The sequence below is a fragment of the Aulonocara sp. 'chitande type north' Nkhata Bay genome, linkage group LG6 (genome assembly GCF_057382095.1).
Source record: "Aulonocara sp. 'chitande type north' Nkhata Bay isolate Kocher_YH1m ecotype deep benthic linkage group LG6, A_spYH_male_GT1.1, whole genome shotgun sequence".
Classification (NCBI taxonomy): Eukaryota; Metazoa; Chordata; class Actinopteri; order Cichliformes; family Cichlidae; genus Aulonocara; species Aulonocara sp. 'chitande type north' Nkhata Bay.
Genome location: NC_141349.1, coordinates 24,115,295 through 24,135,541, shown reverse-complemented (window position 1 = coordinate 24,135,541; position 20,247 = coordinate 24,115,295). Strand labels below are relative to the sequence as shown.

General features: G+C 40.4%; 1 protein-coding gene across 3 annotated transcripts in view; it reads right to left on the bottom strand.

Annotated features, from left to right (window-relative positions):
* The window catches only part of dlc1 (DLC1 Rho GTPase activating protein), a 93,899-nt gene that overhangs the window by 42,328 nt on the left and 31,324 nt on the right, over positions 1 to 20,247 (bottom strand). For all 3 annotated transcript variants that reach the window (XM_086295718.1, XM_086295717.1, XM_086295716.1), the window contains exon 5: positions 18,232 to 18,265. In XM_086295718.1, coding sequence (XP_086151844.1) covers positions 18,232 to 18,265 — 34 coding nt within the window. The remainder of the gene's footprint in view (positions 1 to 18,231; positions 18,266 to 20,247) is intronic.

Below are 20,247 nucleotides of genomic sequence, written 5' to 3'. Positions count from 1 at the left end.
ACAAGTACATATTTGCTTACTCTGTATGCTCAAATGTGACCCGTTATAGCCAACAGAAAAAAAAGCGGAGGCCCGAAAAACAGGTGGGGGTCCTCCACCACCACCACTCACAGAGGCTGAGCAGTTGGCTTCCATATTTGTGATAATGTTGGCAGCATCACATATGATCTTCACAGTGCAGAGAACACAAATTAGCATCCATTACTATAATGAAATAATTTGTTAGTTTGAAATGCTACAGGGAACTATGTACCTGTGCATTAATGCTGTGGAAAGACTTCCTGTTCACATAGTCTCCTTCATTTACTGAAGGAGCAATGATTGGAATGTGAGTGCCATCTATACAGCCAATCACGCCTGGGAACCGTGAGAATAAATGTAAAATTTAAGTAGTAGTTCAAGTATCACCACATCATGAATTAAGTTTCGTTCATCCTGCTACCTGCAATTTTGTGGCATCCCTCTTTGATAAATCTTGTGGGTCTATGACCGGGGAACACCACAAACGAGTACAGGAGACGTTTCAGTGCAACTGTAACATTCCTGACTGCCCGACAGACGGTAGCCTTGGAAACGTGCTCAGCGTCACCAATATTATACAGAAAGCTCCCGTTTGCAAAAAACCGAAGTGCGATACAAATAATATGTACAGAACTGAGAGAATGTCCGTGATGTGTCACATGAGCAATATTAGGCCTGAGGATGTTATTCAAATAAATTATAGATTGTGCTGAAAAACGGTAACGTTCACACAGGAAATCATCAGGAAATGATAAAATGTCCAAACGCGCTCTAATCACTCTCTCCCGGCGGAGAGCTCTGCGGAGAATTTGGGCTTCAACATCTACTGGCTCTTCAAGGAAGGGGCACGCCATGTCTGACACTTCCTACAGTCAGGTTTCTGACAAAGAGGCGGAGAAGGTCAGGGTTAGTTGAAGTAAACCTGCTAGGGGGCAGGTTAGCTTCACGGAGTGTGTCGTCATAGTAACTCACTCAGAATTAATCTAAACTCGCTTTGTGAAACCGAAAACCCAGAGTTTTCGTTAACTCAGGGTATACTTACTCAGAGTTTGCACTAAACCGGCTTCCTGAAATAGGGCCCAGTACACTAACGTATAGAACGATGGGACACAATCAGTGACAACAATTGAGCCAAGCCTAATAAACTGGGAGAGGACAAAGTGATTTACTGACATGAAGGCACAGGGGATTTTACATTAAAACATATACATGTAAATATGAAGTAATAATACGAGGGGGAGGTTAATGGATGTAGTGAGGGAGTGAATGAGGGATGGTGCAACAGAAGAGGATACAGAGGAGGCAGATGATCCACTTTGGCGACTCCAAAACTGAGTAGCTGACATAAAAGGAAGAAAGACACTTGCAGCCTCAGAAACCATCCATCCATCCATCCATCCATCCAGCCATCCATCCATCCAGCAGCCAACCAGCAGCCATCCATCCATCCAGCCAGCCAGCCAGCCATCCATCCATCCAGCCAGCCAGCCAGCCAGCCAGCCAGCCAGCCAGCCATCCATCCATCCATCCATCCAGCCAGCCAGCCAGCCAGCCAGCCAGCCATCCAGCCAGCCATCCATCCATCCATCCATCCATCCATCCATCCAGCAGCCATCCATCCATCCATCCATCCATCCATCCATCCATCCATCCATCCATCCATCCATCCAGCCAGCCAGCCAGCCAGCCAGCAGCCATCCAGCATCCATCCGTCCATCCATCCATCCATCCATCCATCCATCCATCCATCCAGCAGCCAGCCAGCTATCCATTTTACAATTCAAGGTCTGGGGTGGCTGGAGCCTATCCTAGGTATACATACAATAGGCAAGCTAAAAAGAAGTGTCAAACTCTGATAGAGGTGATATATGCATTAAAGTAGATGGTATGAAAAACAGCATGACAATCTCAAACCTCGTCCATGAAACTCAGACAAGGTGCATTTTTTTAAAAAAAGGCAAAATATTTGGAATGCATAGACCTAGCATAAGGCTTTAGACACACATAACGCATTAAAGGTGTTACATTTTATAATCCACAGAAAGCTTGTAACACATTTTTTGAAAACTTGGTAGTACCAAGGTGGAAACTCAAACTTTTACAGCCCACTGCCCACAGAAGCTGGAGAAAAACAGACTTTTCGGCAAATTTAATTCATTTCACTTTCTCCTTTAATGAGGGAAACACACTGAACTGAAAGTGTGGTGTTTACTACACAAAACAAAAATCATGCAGCAATGGGAAAAGGTTGATTACGAGGCTGAAGGAAAATACAGTGTGTCCCTGGCATGTGTCCCATAGTCATGTCTAGTCAGGAATGACTGTAATCTTATATAGCAAACATACTTACGCTAACGCGGTAAAAGGGTCCGTGCATGCTTTTGCGTATTCCCTCAATTACTCACACACTTACACACCCACAAAAACAAACTGTTTTTATGGCTCTTTCAGGAGGTTCAAACATAGCACATATCCCTCAAGAGACACACGTGGGATTTAATAGAACCTCTTCCACTGAGATCACAGGAAAGGAAAGTAGTGTTGGCCTACTTTTCTTCATCTTCATGAAGGATGAAAAACACGCAGAGAAGTAGACAGCGGAGTGCACTTGATAAAATAATAAAGCCGTGCTATTTATAGTCACAAATGAGCAGCTTGACCTAAATGTCACAGCAAATGCTCAAATGTGACGTCTGAAACTGGTGGGTGCCCAGAAGGAACATCACAAGCCATTCTGCAGAATGCACGAATGGACGACCACAAGACAAATCACCAGAGGAGCATCTGCTGCGGCAAATTAACGATACAAAGAAAACCTTAGTGGAGAGTTTTGTCCTGAAGCCACTTTGACATCAAGATGGGAGTAGAAAAGGTCAACTTTAGAAACAAGGACCTCTATTAGAGTTGTAGCCAGGCTCGAAACCCTAAAAGATGCACGCAGCTGTGATGTCAGCCATTGGTCTGTTGACTTCTATTTTAAAGCCTTAAGATTAGGCTCAGCATTTGCCTTTCTTTTGGAATCAAGTGATCATATTCACAAACAGGGTCAAGTGATCCAGTTCAGTGATGTCAACCAGGTGAAGTGAAGCCTAGAAGCTGAGACTGGTTGGAAAACACCTCAAAGAGGCCACACCCCTCACAAAGCAAAGTCATAAGCCTTAATACAAGCTGAACACACCTACACAGGTATACTTGTAAACATAGCTTTTCTGGGTGTTTTTGTCTTTTGTCCTCTCGTAAATGGCTTTTCAGATCACTGAAAATGGAGCTTCTGAAAAGTTCCTTGACAATTTTAAGAAACTGTCAAAGCTGTGCAACTTAACCTCCTTTGTTGATGTCAGACTGTGAACTCCTTGATTGTCTGTAGGCTTCTGATTGGCCAAGATGAGATGTGACAACCTGCACAAAACCGTCTGGTACATTTTCATTGCAAATTTGAGTAACAGAAAATGAGTATACTTATACTTAGTATAAAAACCATAACTATGTAACACATCATATGTAGATCCCATATCAAATTAACAACTTTAAAACGAGATGGGACAGTAATCATAAGCTTTTCTTTTCCAGTTTATAAAATCTGTGCATTAAACATACTTTTCTTTCTCCGGGAAATACAGAAAACTTACATTTAGCTCACATGTACATATTGTGACAAACTGCAGAGAAACAATTAGTGTGACTGGTTGGTTTGTTGAGCTATTAGAAAAGTTGCACTTGAAATGACCTGCCACTTAAAAAAAAACCTTACTCCATTCATGCTTGCTCATCTTCAGTAGAGCTAGCTAGATGCTGAAAACGCGACTATTTACACGCACAATGAACGCATCACTGACGTGAGAAGACAACGGAGATGTGCTAAAGGTGTAAACAGCCGTGGGATGTCATTATTTTCTCATGACTGATCAAATAACTGGCTATCAGTGCCAGGTTACAGCACATGGCTAAATAAACCAGTGGACAACAGTCTGCCAATCACACTTGAATACTCATTAGTTGAAGGTGCAGGAACGCTGCTCTTGATCGGCTACCATTAGCCATTTGAAACGTGCTATAGACAAGTGTTGCGAAGACAAAAAAGTACAAGCTGCAACCCAACAAATAGTTCAGAATAACAACATAAAAGCAACAGCAAGGTGAACATGGTGAACAAAGTAGTGTGTGATACAAGCTTTTTCAGTCCCAGCAGTTAAAATGGACTTTGTCGAGAAAACACACAGAGTGATTTTGTCTTGTTTATCTGCAGCTAAAACAGCCGCTAAATTTTCCATTCTTGCTGTGAATGTATGTTGTTGAAGCTAATTTGTTACACAGTTGCCTTGTCGGTTTTCATTCAAAGAGGTCTATGCTGATGTCACAGTGGTGCACCCATTCTGACTTCCTCTTTGGGCGTCCTTCAGGCGTGAAATGACTCTGTTGGGTCCCTGTAGAGCCACAATAGGTCCAGAACATCTGTGTGGTTTAACAGTAGACAGAGTCTGAGCAGACCGGAACATGTCTATGGGCACCCCACTGACCCACCCTTCAGACCCATACAAAAGCCTGGCTGCCACTTAACAATCACACATGGACAAGCAGGGGCACAAAGACGCTCCCATATTGAAACACTAGCACTTAAATGCACTAATTCCTAACAGATAATTTTCAAAGTAACATGTCATGACCTTGATGTCTCTGTTTTGGCAGTGGTGAAAAATTTTAAGTAACATTATTCTTAGCAAGTGCTGCAGAGTTATTGGTTTCCCCAGTCCTTCATCACGCCCACACCACTTTGGTCCAGATGGTTATGTGTCAGCACCTCGTCAGCTTCACGTGGCACAAAGCAGGTTTTTGTCTCTGTGTGCTTCTGGTACAAGATGGACCCACTTATATAGTTCAAAATGGATGGAGCGGTAATGCAGATTTGGAAGTGCAGTTATTTTTGGTTTGTTCATTTTGGCGTTGAATTATGGCTCCACAAAGACTCGGCACAAGCAAACACAGTCTGTGCTTTTTTATAATTAATAAAGCTGGTGAAGCTGCACACACATAACGGCTGCTGTACTCATTTAAAATTTCACTAGTTCGCAAGATCTTAACAAGGGACACTGTAGTCACGCCAAATAACTTATTTACTATGCAAAAACCCCAAACATATATGTAATATTCATGGAAAAATGTGGCTCTTTTGGATAGACTCAAATATGAAATAAAAAGTTAGGAATAGGTTACACTATATTATACGGTTACTGGGACCTTAAAAGTCAAGGCTCGGACAAGAAGTTGAATTCTTTCATGAAGATATAGATAAAAGTTAAGCTAATTTCAACACGGCAACCGATTTAAGAGGTTGCTGTGAATAACAGTGCCTTAGTCTTGTAGTAATATTAAAGAAATTGCTGAAATGCTCTAAAATAACCAACTTAATACACCTGTTGCCTCCCTTCATAAATAGATTTATTGATCAAGATCTGGTTCTTATGCAACAGTATTACCCTATGAGCATTACAGTAGAGATAAAGTAGTTAGACCTCTATGGTAGCTGTCCAAACATGGTGCAAATGTAGAGCAGAAATAAGCAATCCATGATTACATCTCAGAAATGGCACAATGTTAAAAATGAGGTTCAACACAAAATGTGAATTTTGTCTAAATACAGCCTTCAGAGAAACTTCAGGTCACATGCATTGTTTTAGTGCACAGTTAGCATATGTATAGATGACACCTTTGTTAGGCTGATAAGAATTAAATTCAGCAAGATTTGATTTAAAAAGAAAAAAAAGGAATGTCAGACTGGCGACATGCGGGTGTACTGCGTCTCTCGCCTTTGACTGAGAAAACATTCGAATGGCTTTTGTCTGCAGCCTCATTGGTTTACTATCTGCTGACTTTCATGGTTAAATTTCATACCTGTGGCCTAAATGTTGCATTCATTGCTTCTTAAAGAAACGCTGTACTGAAAAAGTAGGCAGATTTAAGTTGGTCTTGAGAATAAATAGCTTGAGGAAGCGGTGATCTTTTTGCTTACGTCTCCAGTAGACAGTGTGTACAAAGACTGGACTAGAAGCTGGGCTTTGTCAGTGGATGAACTCTGCAGTTGAGTACATCTTTCTCCTTTCAGCTGTAAACACACTTAAATATGTGATGTAAGTGTAAGGATGACAAGGGTGGGAAATGTCAACAAGGCTATTGAGTTTCAGGACGTGTGATACTGTGCAGAAGTGAGATCCTTGAGGATCATACTGTCGGTGTTTGTTAGAAAATGCACATGCGTCATCAAGGTTTACAGACCAAAATCAAGTCATTGTCATGAGTTAAAGTAAATAAATATCATCTTACCCATCTTTTGTCCTCTAGAGGTCAATTTAGATGAGAAATCATTTTACAAGGGACTAAAAAGAGTCTTGTTGAAATGCTGTCATCTCCCACAGCAAGAGAAAATGTTGGACTCACACATAAAGATTATAGAAAACTTTCATTAAAGCTTCATTAAGGGGCTGAAGACGTGTTAAGCCTGTTTGGTTCCAAACACACTAAGGCACAACTATGAATGTTTCGGTTCAGAACAACATGTTCCTGCACACTAATGTCATGAATGACATCACGCACAGTCAAAAGTTAATTACATACACATTTGCTGTTGAAAGCCTTAAAACTGAGCTTAAATCTTGAGGAAGTGACGTGTATTGAAAAAACAAAAGGGAGAAATTAGTGTCACAACAGGAGAGCTGTAATTAGATCCTGTCATAATTCTTTAGCCTACTTCTCTAGTCTTCTCTCTTTCATGTAAGATAGTGATCTATGCTGCAGTGTGAGACATATCTGGAAGTGTTTGTCGATGGATATTTATTACCTGGTGCTCTTTACTTCTACTGAGGTTAGGTCCACAGGGCACTCACCTCTGGATTGATGGGGATTTTGTGTGACCCCCTTTGAAAAGGCACATCCAACAACCGAGCTGAGTTGCAAAGAACACAGATTTTAAACATGACGCAAGGACATAATGTGGCCTTAAATAAAGATACCTTTTTCTTAAAAGCACTTTGAAAAGACCTGAACTTGTAGTGGATGTCAGCCATCTGGGGCCAGCATTCCTAAAGAGCATCTCTGTAAATGCACTCTCTGTGCTGCTGCTTTTATATGATCAGGGACTATTTGTATTATTTAAAAGCAAGCTTACCAGAGACCTGGAAGTCTATTCTAATGGACTCAGTCCTATGTGTGCATAACCAACTCATTAGTTATACATGGGCCAAACCTGGTCACTAGAGAGACAGAGTAGGTATGACAGCAACACTGCTCTCTTTAAAAAGAAAGCGTCAGCCATGTTCACGAACATCTACCAAAAACGAGAAAGCTCTAAACATGACACAAACCCGTCAAAACAATCCGAACTGCTTGTTTCCTTCTCTGAGCTTCAGTACCCCACCCATCCATTAAATCCCAGTCAGCTGTTGTTCTATTGATCTGTTTGTCAGAAATACAGCTGACTTTACAGAAGCCTGGCCATAAATCCTGCCTCCTCTCTGAGACAATGACAATGCATTTTTGTCATAATGTTGCGCATCATCTTAGAGATGATAAACTACACGTGTATGTTTTGTATCTAAACATTCATATATGCAAACCGTTAAGAGGAAAGTAACGAGAAGAAAGGATGTGCACACTGAACCAGCAACAACACGAACATGCTTTTGCCACTCACCTGCCAGACGAGCCTCTCGAGCGGGCTTGCTGAGCATATCTAGGGCTTTGGAGGTAGAGGACCTGATGTGGTCACTGAAGGACCTCTGCAGTAGCAGCAGCCTCATGGAGCGAGACATGGTGATCCACCTAAGCTTACCAATGTCAGACTCCCACTCTATCTGCACACTTATTCCTGACTAAGTTGTCTTTTGTGCATTTCCCTCTCGTCAGTTAATTGGATAATATCTATCTGGAATAGCTTAAACATCACTATCATCAGTGCTCAAATATCCAAGCGTAATCTGACTAGTTTCTGCATCTACCTGGTTTTGAGCTATCTTCTGCATTGGGCTGCTTCTCCTTCTCCTTCTGTTCTGTTCGAGTCTGGACTGTACACTCCCGTCTGCTGCAGCAGGCATCAGTGCGGTAACTGCTGGGACACATCCAGCCAGTGCTGCAATGCTCTCATATTCTATTCTGCCAGAGTGTGTGTATGTGTGTGTGTGTGTGTGTGTAGTGCTGTGTGTTAAGGTGAGTAAGTGCTTTCTGACAGAAGCTTCATCCCTCTCTGTGAATAAATGAGTGGGTCACAGTCACGACTTGCATTTTATCCTGTATGTCTCTCTATTTTTGCCTCTTAACTGTTCCACCTTCCTTCACATCCAGTCTATTTACACCTGCCCTTCCCTGTCTAGACACAAGGAGCATCAATGCCTGTTATATAATGTATTTCCAAGCCAGCATGCTTGTTCTGAAGTTCCACCTGCCCTCACCTTAAAGAAATAATACGAAATGGAAGTGACGGCAATGAAGGGGTGCAGGATAACATCTAGATCCACTCAGAGAGGACAAAATGTTAGAAGCAATTAAAGAGTGAAAAAAAGTGAGTTTAACTTGCTTTGACCACAAAAACTTCTGTCATTCCCAACAGTCAATAATCACTTTCCTAAGCCAATCCTGTGTTAAACCGTCCGACTCATAGCATGACTTACTGTAAATATATTATGGACAGACGAGAACATACAGTGAACACATACAAACACACACGTCCATAAACACAAGCTCAAGTAAATTCTATTAGTTATTGAGAAACACACATGCACTGCTGATTCTTACATAACCAAACTTAAGCTTCTGAAATGGCCAAAAACAGCATAATACAATCCGTTACTACTTGTACCACCGCGGTGTTGATCGGATAATCATGATTTGGCTTCTATTTAGCAAGTACAACTCTCTGAGATCAGCGAGGAAGCTTAAGCATTGGCTGAATTTAAAAAAAGAAGCTGTAGTAACATTTCGAAACCTTTAAACTGATTTTTGTACTCTTTTATTTTTTGGTGTTGATTTGGTGTCACATTGCAAAGGTGGGGCTACACAAGCTACTTTAAGCCTTTGAAAGATCAAATCTAAATAGGAATGTGCCTTTCAGTCAAATAAAAGTTTGTTATTACATTTTAAATGGTTTTAATATTTCATGCAAATTTAATAAAATGCTGTAAAGACAAAGAAAACACAAACTTGCACGAGAGCTACGCTGTGTTTTTAATGTTAATGCTTAGTACTCTATTTTTACATTAAAAAAGGCTCATATTGTTACCTGTATGTGAAATGGTAACTTCTTTTTAATTGAATGCTTTTAGATTCACCAATTTGCATAAACTGCAATTGTAAATTCACCAATCAATAAACTAAGGGCTGTGGTTCAAAAGGTGGAGGGTCATTCACTAATTAGAAGGTTAGTAGTTTGGTACCTGGCTCCTCTACTCTCTATTTGCCCTTGGGCAAAATACTAAATCCCAAATGACCTCCTATGCATCCATTAGCATGCTTGCTAGGAAACTGGGAGATACTTGCAGTATTTGTTATGACCACCTTTATTCTTCAACCTATCTTTCTTGTAATCTTTTCAGGAACAGTTCTCCAGATTTATTTCTTTCTGAGATCATTGTCATGCTGACAAATCGAGCTGTTGCCAATCAGATGTTTTCCAGATGGTACTGTGTTATAGATTAAAATCATAATGTGGTTTTCTGTGTTCATAATCCCATAACTTTTAAAAAGACTTGCAATAACATTGTCACGATCCTGGGTCTTATGACCCAGTGTTTTGAGTTTTAGTTCATTTTGATGTTTTAGTTTATGTAAGCCCTTCAGGTTCCTAAGTTCATTTGTTATCATGCTTAAGTGTTTCTAGTTCTTATTATTTTCCCCTCGTGTTTCCAACTATGGTAAATCTCCCCTGCTTTTCATGTGTTTCATGTCTGTGTCTTACATTGTGAAGTTTGGGTTGTCATGTCTACGTCTCATTATGTTTCCTGTTTTATTGTGAAGAGGTCTGGTGTTTCTGTGTTAATCGTGTTCAGTTTTACTCTTCCCCTGTGGCGTTGTTATGTTCATGTTGATCTACTGTTCCTTTCTGTTCCATGTTTCAGATCCCTATGTTCTGTCTCCCCCAGTCTGTTAAGTTCACATGTCTTGAGTTCCGTCAGTGTGTTTCCTGTTTTACTTTCACAGTCTGTTCTATGTTAATGTTTCTAGTTTTGCTTCCCTTGCCTCGTCCTGCTTAATTACTCTCAGCTGTGCTCTCCTCCTGTGGCTCATTCCCCCTCGTTATCCCTCAGTGTATTTAAGCCCCATGTTTCGCTTTGTCAGTGTTGCGTCCTCCATCATAGCTGTGTGATTTTTCCCTGTGGCTCCTTGTGCTTTAGTTTTTCCAGTTTAGTTTATTTTGTATTGTTTTTCGTGTCCCACTCCACGCCAGCAATAAAGCTGTATTTTTTGAGTTTACCTTTTGTCTCTGTGAGTTTGCGTTTGGGTCCTACTTTTGCCTGCACACAGCCGTACTGTGACAAACATTGGCTAAAATGCAGCTCCAAACTACGACAGGCTTCGCCATGTTTTACAGATGGCTGCAGAGGCTCTGTTGTACCTCTCTCCTGACCTCACCTGTTGTTGTGATAAAGATTTGTTTCAAAGACTTGGATGTATCACTACATAAAAACTGTTGCCACTGGTTTTCAGTCCAGTTCTTGTGTCATATGTCATACCTGAGTCAAAGTTGTGCTTGAATGACTCATAAGTCAGTATTTAGTGAGATAACTGTGTTTTCCAGCTACAACAGGACATTATTTTCAGTACAAAGGCAAGCAACAAGCTAGTGATTGCAATGGAGAATTTAGCAGCTAAAGCGCAACATATTTTCTTCAGAAGATAATGAAAAGACAAGACAAACAGTGATTGTTTGACCAGAAAGAAGACTGCAGAAAAATATATTATAAGGTGATAATAATTTCATTTGCATTCAGTTTGTTATGCTGCCCCCAAATAATCATCCAACCAGAAAAAAAGTTAATATCTCACAGTTTACTGAACTTAAAAACACTCTATCGTCTTTTAGACCCAACAGTCTCATACTCGTGTGTGTGTGTGTGTGTGTGTGTGACTATTTGTGTTCTGCTAAACTGCATTTTGTTACATTTCACACTAAGCTCACACTTGAGAAAGATCAGCCAGTCATGCTGATTGCTCCAGCAAGTGAAGGTAATGCTTAGGCTAATTGCAGTTTCAAGATAGCATTGTGCTCATCACGGCCAGTTGACTTTATGGTCTCCCGGGGTTTGCTGAGACTCATAACGTTGGATTGTTGCATCTTAACCTTTTCACAACCTTTTAGTTCATGCTCCCACAACTGTGGACTGATGTCCTGGACAACCTAATAAATAAGGATTAGGGCGTGATAAAGAAAAAGAAACTATGGAAGTATCAGAGTTTCCGTTCCTCCTTCACACACTGGTTTGACTCACATGACATGAGTTGTTGTTTTCAGGCGAGTGCACTTGTGTGCGTACACCAGGACACAAACAGAAACCCTCTGGGTCAGTGTGTGTGTATCACAACATATTGGTGGACTTTCCCTCTCTGTCTCCAGTATACCTGTGATAGGGGGCAATACGCAGACTGTAACCTGGATATGAGGGTAAATATGCTGAAGCAGAAAACAATGCAAGTCTCACACCTCAGGAAGGAAAGCACTGCCAAATGCCTCCTTTGTCAAACAAGTGTACAGCCTGCCAGGAGTGTGCACGAATACCAGAATCCACAGAATACAGTCTGGAGAGGGTTACATGCCAACATACTGACCCAGATATGGAGACAGGGGTGTTGTGCTTTGGGAAGACTTCAAACAGTGCATAGGAACAGTATGCCAGGGTCTTCCATCAAAATGTCTATGAAAAACAATGCGCCCATTGCAGAAAAGCCAAAGATGTGTTATGTGTGTGTGTGTGTGTGGCACAGTGTGACTGTAATTGTGTGCAAGTTCCTTTGATGTGACCACCCACTTGATTTCTTAAGCTTGATTTAGACTTCTGTGATAAACCTACATCCTAACTTACATAGTAACCGGAAACTTCTTTTGTCCCCACATTGCAAACTTCCACGGCATTCTAGTCATTGTGCTACGCGTTGACCTGACGTGTAGATACAATTTTCAGGAGGTGCTCGTCAGGTTACGCAGAACTTTGCTGCGTAGGGTTAAAATGGAGTTCCCGTTATGGCGTAGGTTATGATGTAGATGCAGAACTATACACTCCCTCACATGCTAGCTACCAGTTAATTCAAGGTATAAAAATGAAGTTTCCGAAATCACGGAAAAAAAAAAACCCCCCAGACATCTTAAGATATATAAAGGAAAAAAATCCACCGACTGAGTGAGAATCTGAGTGAACCTCAGTCTCTCTCCCTGACAACCAAACAAGGGGAATAAACCAGCCAGGGAGTGACAGAGCCTGCTGAGCCAGGACTGATTCATTAGCCTCGGGACAGCATTGGCATGCTACACCATCATCACTGGGGAGATTTACAACCTCCTGGCTATGGATGAAAATTCCTCCAGGATTATTTAAGATAAAGAATATATTTAAGAGGATATACACCTCTTTGAAAATGATAATAAAGAGAATAGGGAGTGACATATCCAGAATGGCATCAATTGGTTACTTAGTTACCTCCCAACTTATCCATGTTTCTTATTTGAAGCAAAAACCAAAAAATATTTATTTAATGTGATGAAAGCCTTTGCAAAAAATATTCTCACATCCGATGTCTAAAACTAACTTTTTGGTTTCCTGACCAAGAGACAGACAAGCCAATCCACTGGCTAAGCATCGCAGAGATCAAATTTACATACATACATTTACATAGATATTTAGGTAATAATTATGTATGCAACCTTAAAGACATGGTCATTATTTGAAACAAATTATGAACAAACAGAAGGACCTGTATAATTCATATAAATCTACTTTGCTATTAAATGTATTCAAGAATGAAACCAACTTGATGGTTTTGTTAAACATGTGATGTTTATCGACCTTCTATACACTCTCTGCAGTTACCCTGTTCCATTTACTCACCTTTGTGGTGGACAACCTCAGAGAATTACCCGCCAAATGGAAATTTTTACCCACATTACACCTGTTACCCGCCCTTCACACAGGGAGGTAGAAGGTAAGTGCCAGAAAGGTCAGAGAGTGTTTTTTAAACCACAACAGAACTTATTACCTCAACCTTAACCTAATGTCATGAGTTTCTATAAATGGTGACATTAAAAATAAAATACAACCAATATCAAAAAGGTTTCTTTATGCAAAAAGACTAAAAAAAGACAATTTTCTTTTACGTCACAACAGCAGGTAGCTCCAAATGTTTGATTTTGCTGATGTTTTTTTCCTGATGCAACCCCAAAGGGATTTGTGTCTCTGACTGGGATCAAGCCTAAACCCATTACCAAAAAACTAAAATAAAAAATCAGTGACAAATATAAATTTCTCACCATCCATGTAGAACATTTACTCGGCAGCTTCCATGATAGTCTTCTTCTTCTACATACGTTGCATGTATTGTGGGTACTGAATCAATAGCTGTTGAACAGCTATAATAAGACTGATGACGCAAGGCCTCTTTCACCTCTTCTGGCTTATTTCTATAGAACAGGGGAGACTTTTGTTGTTGTAGGTTCGGGAGTTTCAGGAGGAGTTCCTGTTGTAAATTCCCCTTCATGTGTGGTTTCCTTTTCACAGTAAAGGAGATGGATGCCCAAAGAAAGAGCTCTCAAAATTCACAGGAGGAACACTTACTGTAATACAATATGATTCAACCAGAAATCTGAAGTAGCAGAACAGTGAAAGATCAAATGCTTCCAAACTTTTTTAAAATTCCAAACTATCCCAGATATCCTTTGACATCAAGCATGAGGAAACTGGATTATGTACATTCAAAGGGAACAGTTGTGATTTGCAGTTGTAAATCTTTCCACCTCAGACTCAAAAGTTTGAAATATAAACCAACTCAGCTGCAGTATGTTACACTACAGGTCTCCATACAGGAAGTAAAGGAGAGGGTGTCAAATGGGAGGGGAGAGGAGGGGCTGGTTGGGGGGGGGGGTTAGGCCATCAGAGACGGATGGGGGAGGCCAGGAATGTGACCTTGCACAAACACATTGACTCCTGTACTTGGTATGAAGTGGGGAGGGCAAAAAGTGGGATAAGGCAGACTCAATTAAAGAAGAGGAACAAGCAGCAGAAAACAAACATCAGTCATGAGCTGCTGTTGACTTGGCTCCAAATACGAAGAGCTTGTTTACATCTGTCAGAGCGCTTTCTCAGATGACAGCGCTGCCGTTAAGAGGGCACGCAGCTGCAGGAAAGAGGCAATTGTCGCAAATGAGAAAAGCAAGTTGTTCAACTCTGCTAACTGTGATGTTCTCTGAATTAAGTGGGACGCTGTGTGGGAACGTGGTCTGTTGGAGCCAAAATGATCAGTCACAAGATCTGCAGAGAAAACGTGATCCTTAAGACACCATCTGTGCTCAGAGGACTGATTTACTTGTTTGCACAGATGACTAAGTCTGTCACATATTCCTCACAGATACACCATATTTCTAAGAACTTCTACTAAAGGAAAAAAAATAGAAAAATATACTTAAATTTCTTTTTCCCCCCGTTTTATTAGATGAGTGGATCAGTTCTGTCTCTTTTACACAATAAGCCTTCTGTCTATTTATTGAGCCTTGTTCTGCTGAAGGTGTATTCCTCTTAAAAGGGAATTTTTCCTTCCCACTGTCACCAAGTGCTTGTTCACAGGGGTCACCTGCTTGGTGTGGTGTTTTTCGCTTATTGTAAAGTGTATTACTTATATTATAATAGACCACTTTGAGGCAACTGCTGTTGTGATTTGGTGGCGTATAAGTCAAACTATTAAATATAGTTAAAACATCTTTTTAGCTGCTTCTTTCAGATTCAAATCTTCACATGAATCATATTGACATTACAGATCAGAAACTATTGACTTTATCCACACGCTGATATCTTTTCACTTGACCAGACGGCTGTGCCTTCAAAAGGGAGTTTTTTTGATGTGAGATTTTCTAATGATTCATTCTGGGTTCCCCACAATTTAACGCTCAGGTCACTTCAAATAAACAATTATCTTACCATCAGCCGTAAATACCAGTAACATCACTGTAACTGGAAAGAATAGTGACTAACAGGGAAACAGGAAAAAAAAACAGCGCCAGACAGACATGATGAGGCAAGTTATTCACAGTCGGAGTATGAAGAATCCCACTGAGGGTATCTAACCCTCCAGTTTCCTTATTCTTCTTATCGCCAACTGCTAGCCAAGACACGTAGGTCCAGGTAAAAAGCCGGGATTTGACCCTGCTATTGGTTGGATGCCCATCATTGTGTTTTATATTTGCACTGGTTTATATTTAGATCAGTTAGGCAGATCATGGTGCCTCTAAACTCAACTACAGCCAAGAAAAAAACACAGAAGACAGACCGACTTTGCTATCAGTAATCTGCAACGTGGATTTCTGACATGTTTACAACATTGCAAGTTTTCACATCAGTGAACATTCAGTTTAAGCTTGTGTGTTATTACCCTCAACAGTGTCTATTATTATCAAACTTAGTTTGGATATCAAGTTATATTGTGGATCTGGATCCCATTCAGCAAAGAACCTGGATTCGTTTCATTTTGTAGGCAGCACATATTATCTTGTTTTGGCAAGACCACTGTCACTGGTTCAAATAACAGAAGCTGTTGTTTGAATCATAAACAATAAAAATGCCAACATTTAGCTTTTTTTGTTACTTTGTGCTCTATCTGCTACACTCTGTCTTCTCTGTCTTCAAAAATTAAAACACCATCATTTAGCTGTTAGCTATTTTCTCTTTAGCTTGCAAATTATGAAATATAGATAATCAAATAATTTAGGATATTGGTAAAAAAGATTTGTTTTCAGTAAGATAATTATCATTACTGTACTGGATACGGATTTAACCAAGTGCTATAATAAACAATTATGTTTTTCTGCTTTCACATTTCAGTTTCTGGTTATGACATGGAGGGCGATGTCTACGACATTTCTAAGTCATAAATTGGCAATAAAGGTTACTCCCAGATGATCCAATAGTACTGTAAGAAAAGCTTCACAGTAGCTAACCCTAGTTGTTAAACCTCACCCAGCCATACCAACTATGTGCTACCTTAACCTGCTCAAATAAAGAGCAGATAAAGGAGTGCTTGAAGTGTTCAGGCCTACAGCAGAAAGCATTAAAAATATTAAATCCTCCAATATAGGCTGTCTTTGCTGTTTTCCTTGTTGTGTTTTTACTCCACGAGGCAAGTCTGTCAGCTTCCTATCTTTTATCCAAGAAAAAGTTGCCTCTGAAGATAAACAGAGGCTTTTTTTGTTTAACAAAAATTGCCTCTTTGTTATAGTAATAATACATTTGTGGTAATGAATAAATAAATGAATAAATCTGAGTGTATTCTTAGTTTCAGCAGCATAACATACACATCGCATCTCTCACCTCATCATGACTGTCCTTATCCTCCAATGGTATGCGGTATGTCTTGTGTCTTTTCTTGCTATTACAGTTAACTGGTACTTTGCAGGCCCTGTAAAATCAGGCAATAACCAGCAGGACAGGAGCTGTAGCTCTGCAGAGCAACAGACACATGGTCTTTGTGCGCAGCCAAGCCATAACACTGGCTAAGGTACATCCAGTGCCACAGGCAGGTCATCAACCGTGCCATTAGGGAGCATGGACTGTGGAAACGTCTTGTTGATCACTAGTGAGCTTCTGTTGTTGCACACATAGTAAAATTAACCATGAATGAGCTGTCTTTCATAGCAGTGCAGCAGGAGCCTTCAGGGCATGGCGTGTGATGTAACACTGTCAGAAATGTGTCATTCCAAGAGGCCTTAAATGCTGGCGATACAGAGAGGGCTTTGAAGTGCCACAATGAACACTGGGCCTTGTGCACCCCCCCCCCCCCCCCCCCCAAAAAAAAAAACAAAAACCTCCCATTGTAACCCCATCCTCCCCCTCCATCCACATCCACGGGCCCTATCACACAGACGCAAAGATTGAGGTTACATAACTTGCTTACAGGGAGTCAGAGTGATTTAATTTAAGAAAAATGAAGAACAGACTTTGACCCCATTGAAGCTGGCAAAGTACTTTTTTCCCCCAAGCTTTAACTTAGAATGCAGGTAGCACTCACATATGCACAGCATGCACACACACACAGACACAAGGACATATTTGGGACATTTTCCATTCAATAGTGGTATTAATTAGAGAGAGAAAGGGACAGACAGAGCAAGCCTGAGTGAGGACTCTCATCAGGCTTTGAGACAGCAGGGGGCAATATGAAAGCCTCATCTCCTACGTCGAACCACCTCTCCGGTATTGTTTACCAGCATACTGACGACATGGGGGGGGGGGTGTTTAATGAACACTGCTCCCCTGCCGTCTGTCTGCAAGTAGGTCTGTACATCCACAGTTTCCTGTGCACTATGTGATAGAGAGTGGAGGGAGCATTCACTACAGATTTGAGTTTTTTCTTTAGATCGATTCATAATAAAGTGGCCCATTGGGAGAATTGCAATGTAATGATATAACATGTCAATAGAAATAAGTCTTTTCATCAGATTCATTCATTCAGAATAGATTATTTGTATTGCTAAATTATTCGATAAATATTGCTTAGAGAAACTTGTGTGCTGCTGTATGTATTTGATATAAGATCATTATTTCTATTTGCTTTTTTCCCCCATTTTTCTTTTTTATACAGAGTCTGGAAAGTGAGGGCAAAAGGTAAACGAGGGAAAGGTTCAAAGTTTTGGGCACAGACTCGACATCCAGTCTGGCTCTTATCTCGGAAAGGCGACAGGCTTGATGGTTTCGTAGATGAGTCTAGGATCTTATCTACACTCATATCCAGAGCCTCATAGCACCACAGTCTGTCCTTGTTCAGTCAAACACTCCACCTTCTCTTTGCAACGGATCCATCGCAAATTGTCAAGAATCTCCTCACATAAACCACTTTAGGCGCAGACCAGACACACTGAAGACAACTTTCACAACTTCTACGTGACCGAAAAATGAACAAGGTAAAAAATAAAAAATTATAATAAGATTCATCTAGGCAGGCACAAATGATAATGAAAAAACAGCAAGCACTTACCAGCTTTTTCTTTCTCAGGAACAACGGGGGTGCTCTGGGAAAAAGAGGAGAAAAAAAGATTATAGTCACGATAGCTTGGCTATGATGCATTTCCATGATACTTGATGCCACGGAGTGATTCACACAGGAAACTCGCTTGATTTTTCTTAGCACTTGTAAGCATTCCTAAATAAACCTTGACCTAGAGAGTGTAATTAAAATAAGCATTCATCCTGTGTTATTCCAGTGTTTCAGCAGCTACTTATTTCATTCCTTTACATGTTATCCCTCTTATTTGAGGAGCATCTGCAGTTTTATAAACCAGTGTTTTAACACGAGCTCAGCAAATTGTATGTATTTGCTGAACTGCTTGTTCGTGTCGGTCATCTGGCTAAAGAGAAAAGCATGCCAGTCATTGCATAAAAATAAGTGTTGATCTTCGGTATTAACCATATATGCTTCTAAGAATCTTGCCTAAATGGAGCGTATAATTACACCACATTGTTTCATGACATACCGGGTTTGAGATACCAGGAATGTGGTTGCCAAAACCCAATATGCATAATTTTATGATGTGTAAACATTTTAATAAATGGTTACAGTAGATAACAAACCTACCAAAGAATTCTGAAAAAACCACATCATTAAAAGTGTTCACACAGCACACTTTCCTGTGAGTTAATGTTGATTCAGCTCTCACGTAGGTCGTCTGGAGAGACATTACTGATAAAATCACAACACATTTTGTAGCTGTAGTAGATTCTTATTATTCTAGTTGCTTAATATGACCTTTTTTGGATTTGTTGCAGGTTTTAGAAAATAATGCTGCATCAACAACCTTTCTGGGTAAAAATAGAACAGTCTGTGTGTCGTTTCAGTGGTAAAGTGCATGTGTGTCTGCACGTGCGTAGAGTGGAGCATTCAGCTGGAATGTAAAGGTCTTTCTTGGTGCTGACTTTTGACCTCAGGGTCTTTTGCTGATCTCCACACCCTGACCTGTTTAATCCAAACTCCCCTGGAAGAGATCAGACAAAGTAAGCAGGACCATTCTTACAATGCTCTCACACTGCCCAGAGAAGAATTCTGTTTTCATAAAGTCTAAACATTGTGATATTATATGCGATATGATATTTGTATTAGGATGAGTTTACAACTCAATGTTTATTTTCCCCTCAGAAATAGCTAAACAGCTTTAATGATGTTTAAGTATGCTGTTACAACTTTGACCTCTTTCATTCCATCCTTCTTTTAGAGCGATAATGCCTCAAATGGCACCAAAATTCAAATTAATCACATTGAGTGGAAGCAAAAGAAATGAATCATTCTTGTTTCACCTTCAGGTGATTAAAAAACAGCAGAAGTTAGAAAACGTCAGCCAAGAGACCAAAGGTTGTGTCCTGTCTGAGAGCTTGGTTTCACTTATCACTCACTGATTTGTTTCATTTTCACTCGCTTATTAGTTTAGGTTTAGACACCAAAATCTACTTGGACAGGTTTAGGAAACGCATGTTGAAAAATAACACTTTCCTATTGCATTTAAATGTGATGCCAAGGGTGCACCCATATGCAATGAGTTTGGAGTGAAAGACCTATCCTACTAATGCCTAAACCCACATTGTGGCACAAATACCACAGGACAGCTGGCTGGAAACATGTAGTTTGGGTTAACAGTTGAGGCAATTGCCCACACACTCACTTTGGCTGAAGAACGATCACATTCTGTTCTTCCGAGAGTCCTTACTCAGTGATACTGGCATCAGAGATTGGCATAAGGAGTCCTTTGGTGATGTGCCATAATGGACTCAAAAAAATGAAGATCCTTTAAAGAGTGACTATTTCCTTAAGGAAAAAACTCCATTCAAGAAAGAAGATATTTAGTGTTTCCCTAAAAGACCAACTTGTAACTTGTGTTTTATCCTTTCTGTACCATCCGTAAGGTTGGGAAACACGTTACCTTGTAAACATATTTCATTTCAAACATTCTGGACTAATGCTGCATTTCATTTACCTCAGAGATCGGGTTTCAGAGCTGTGAGT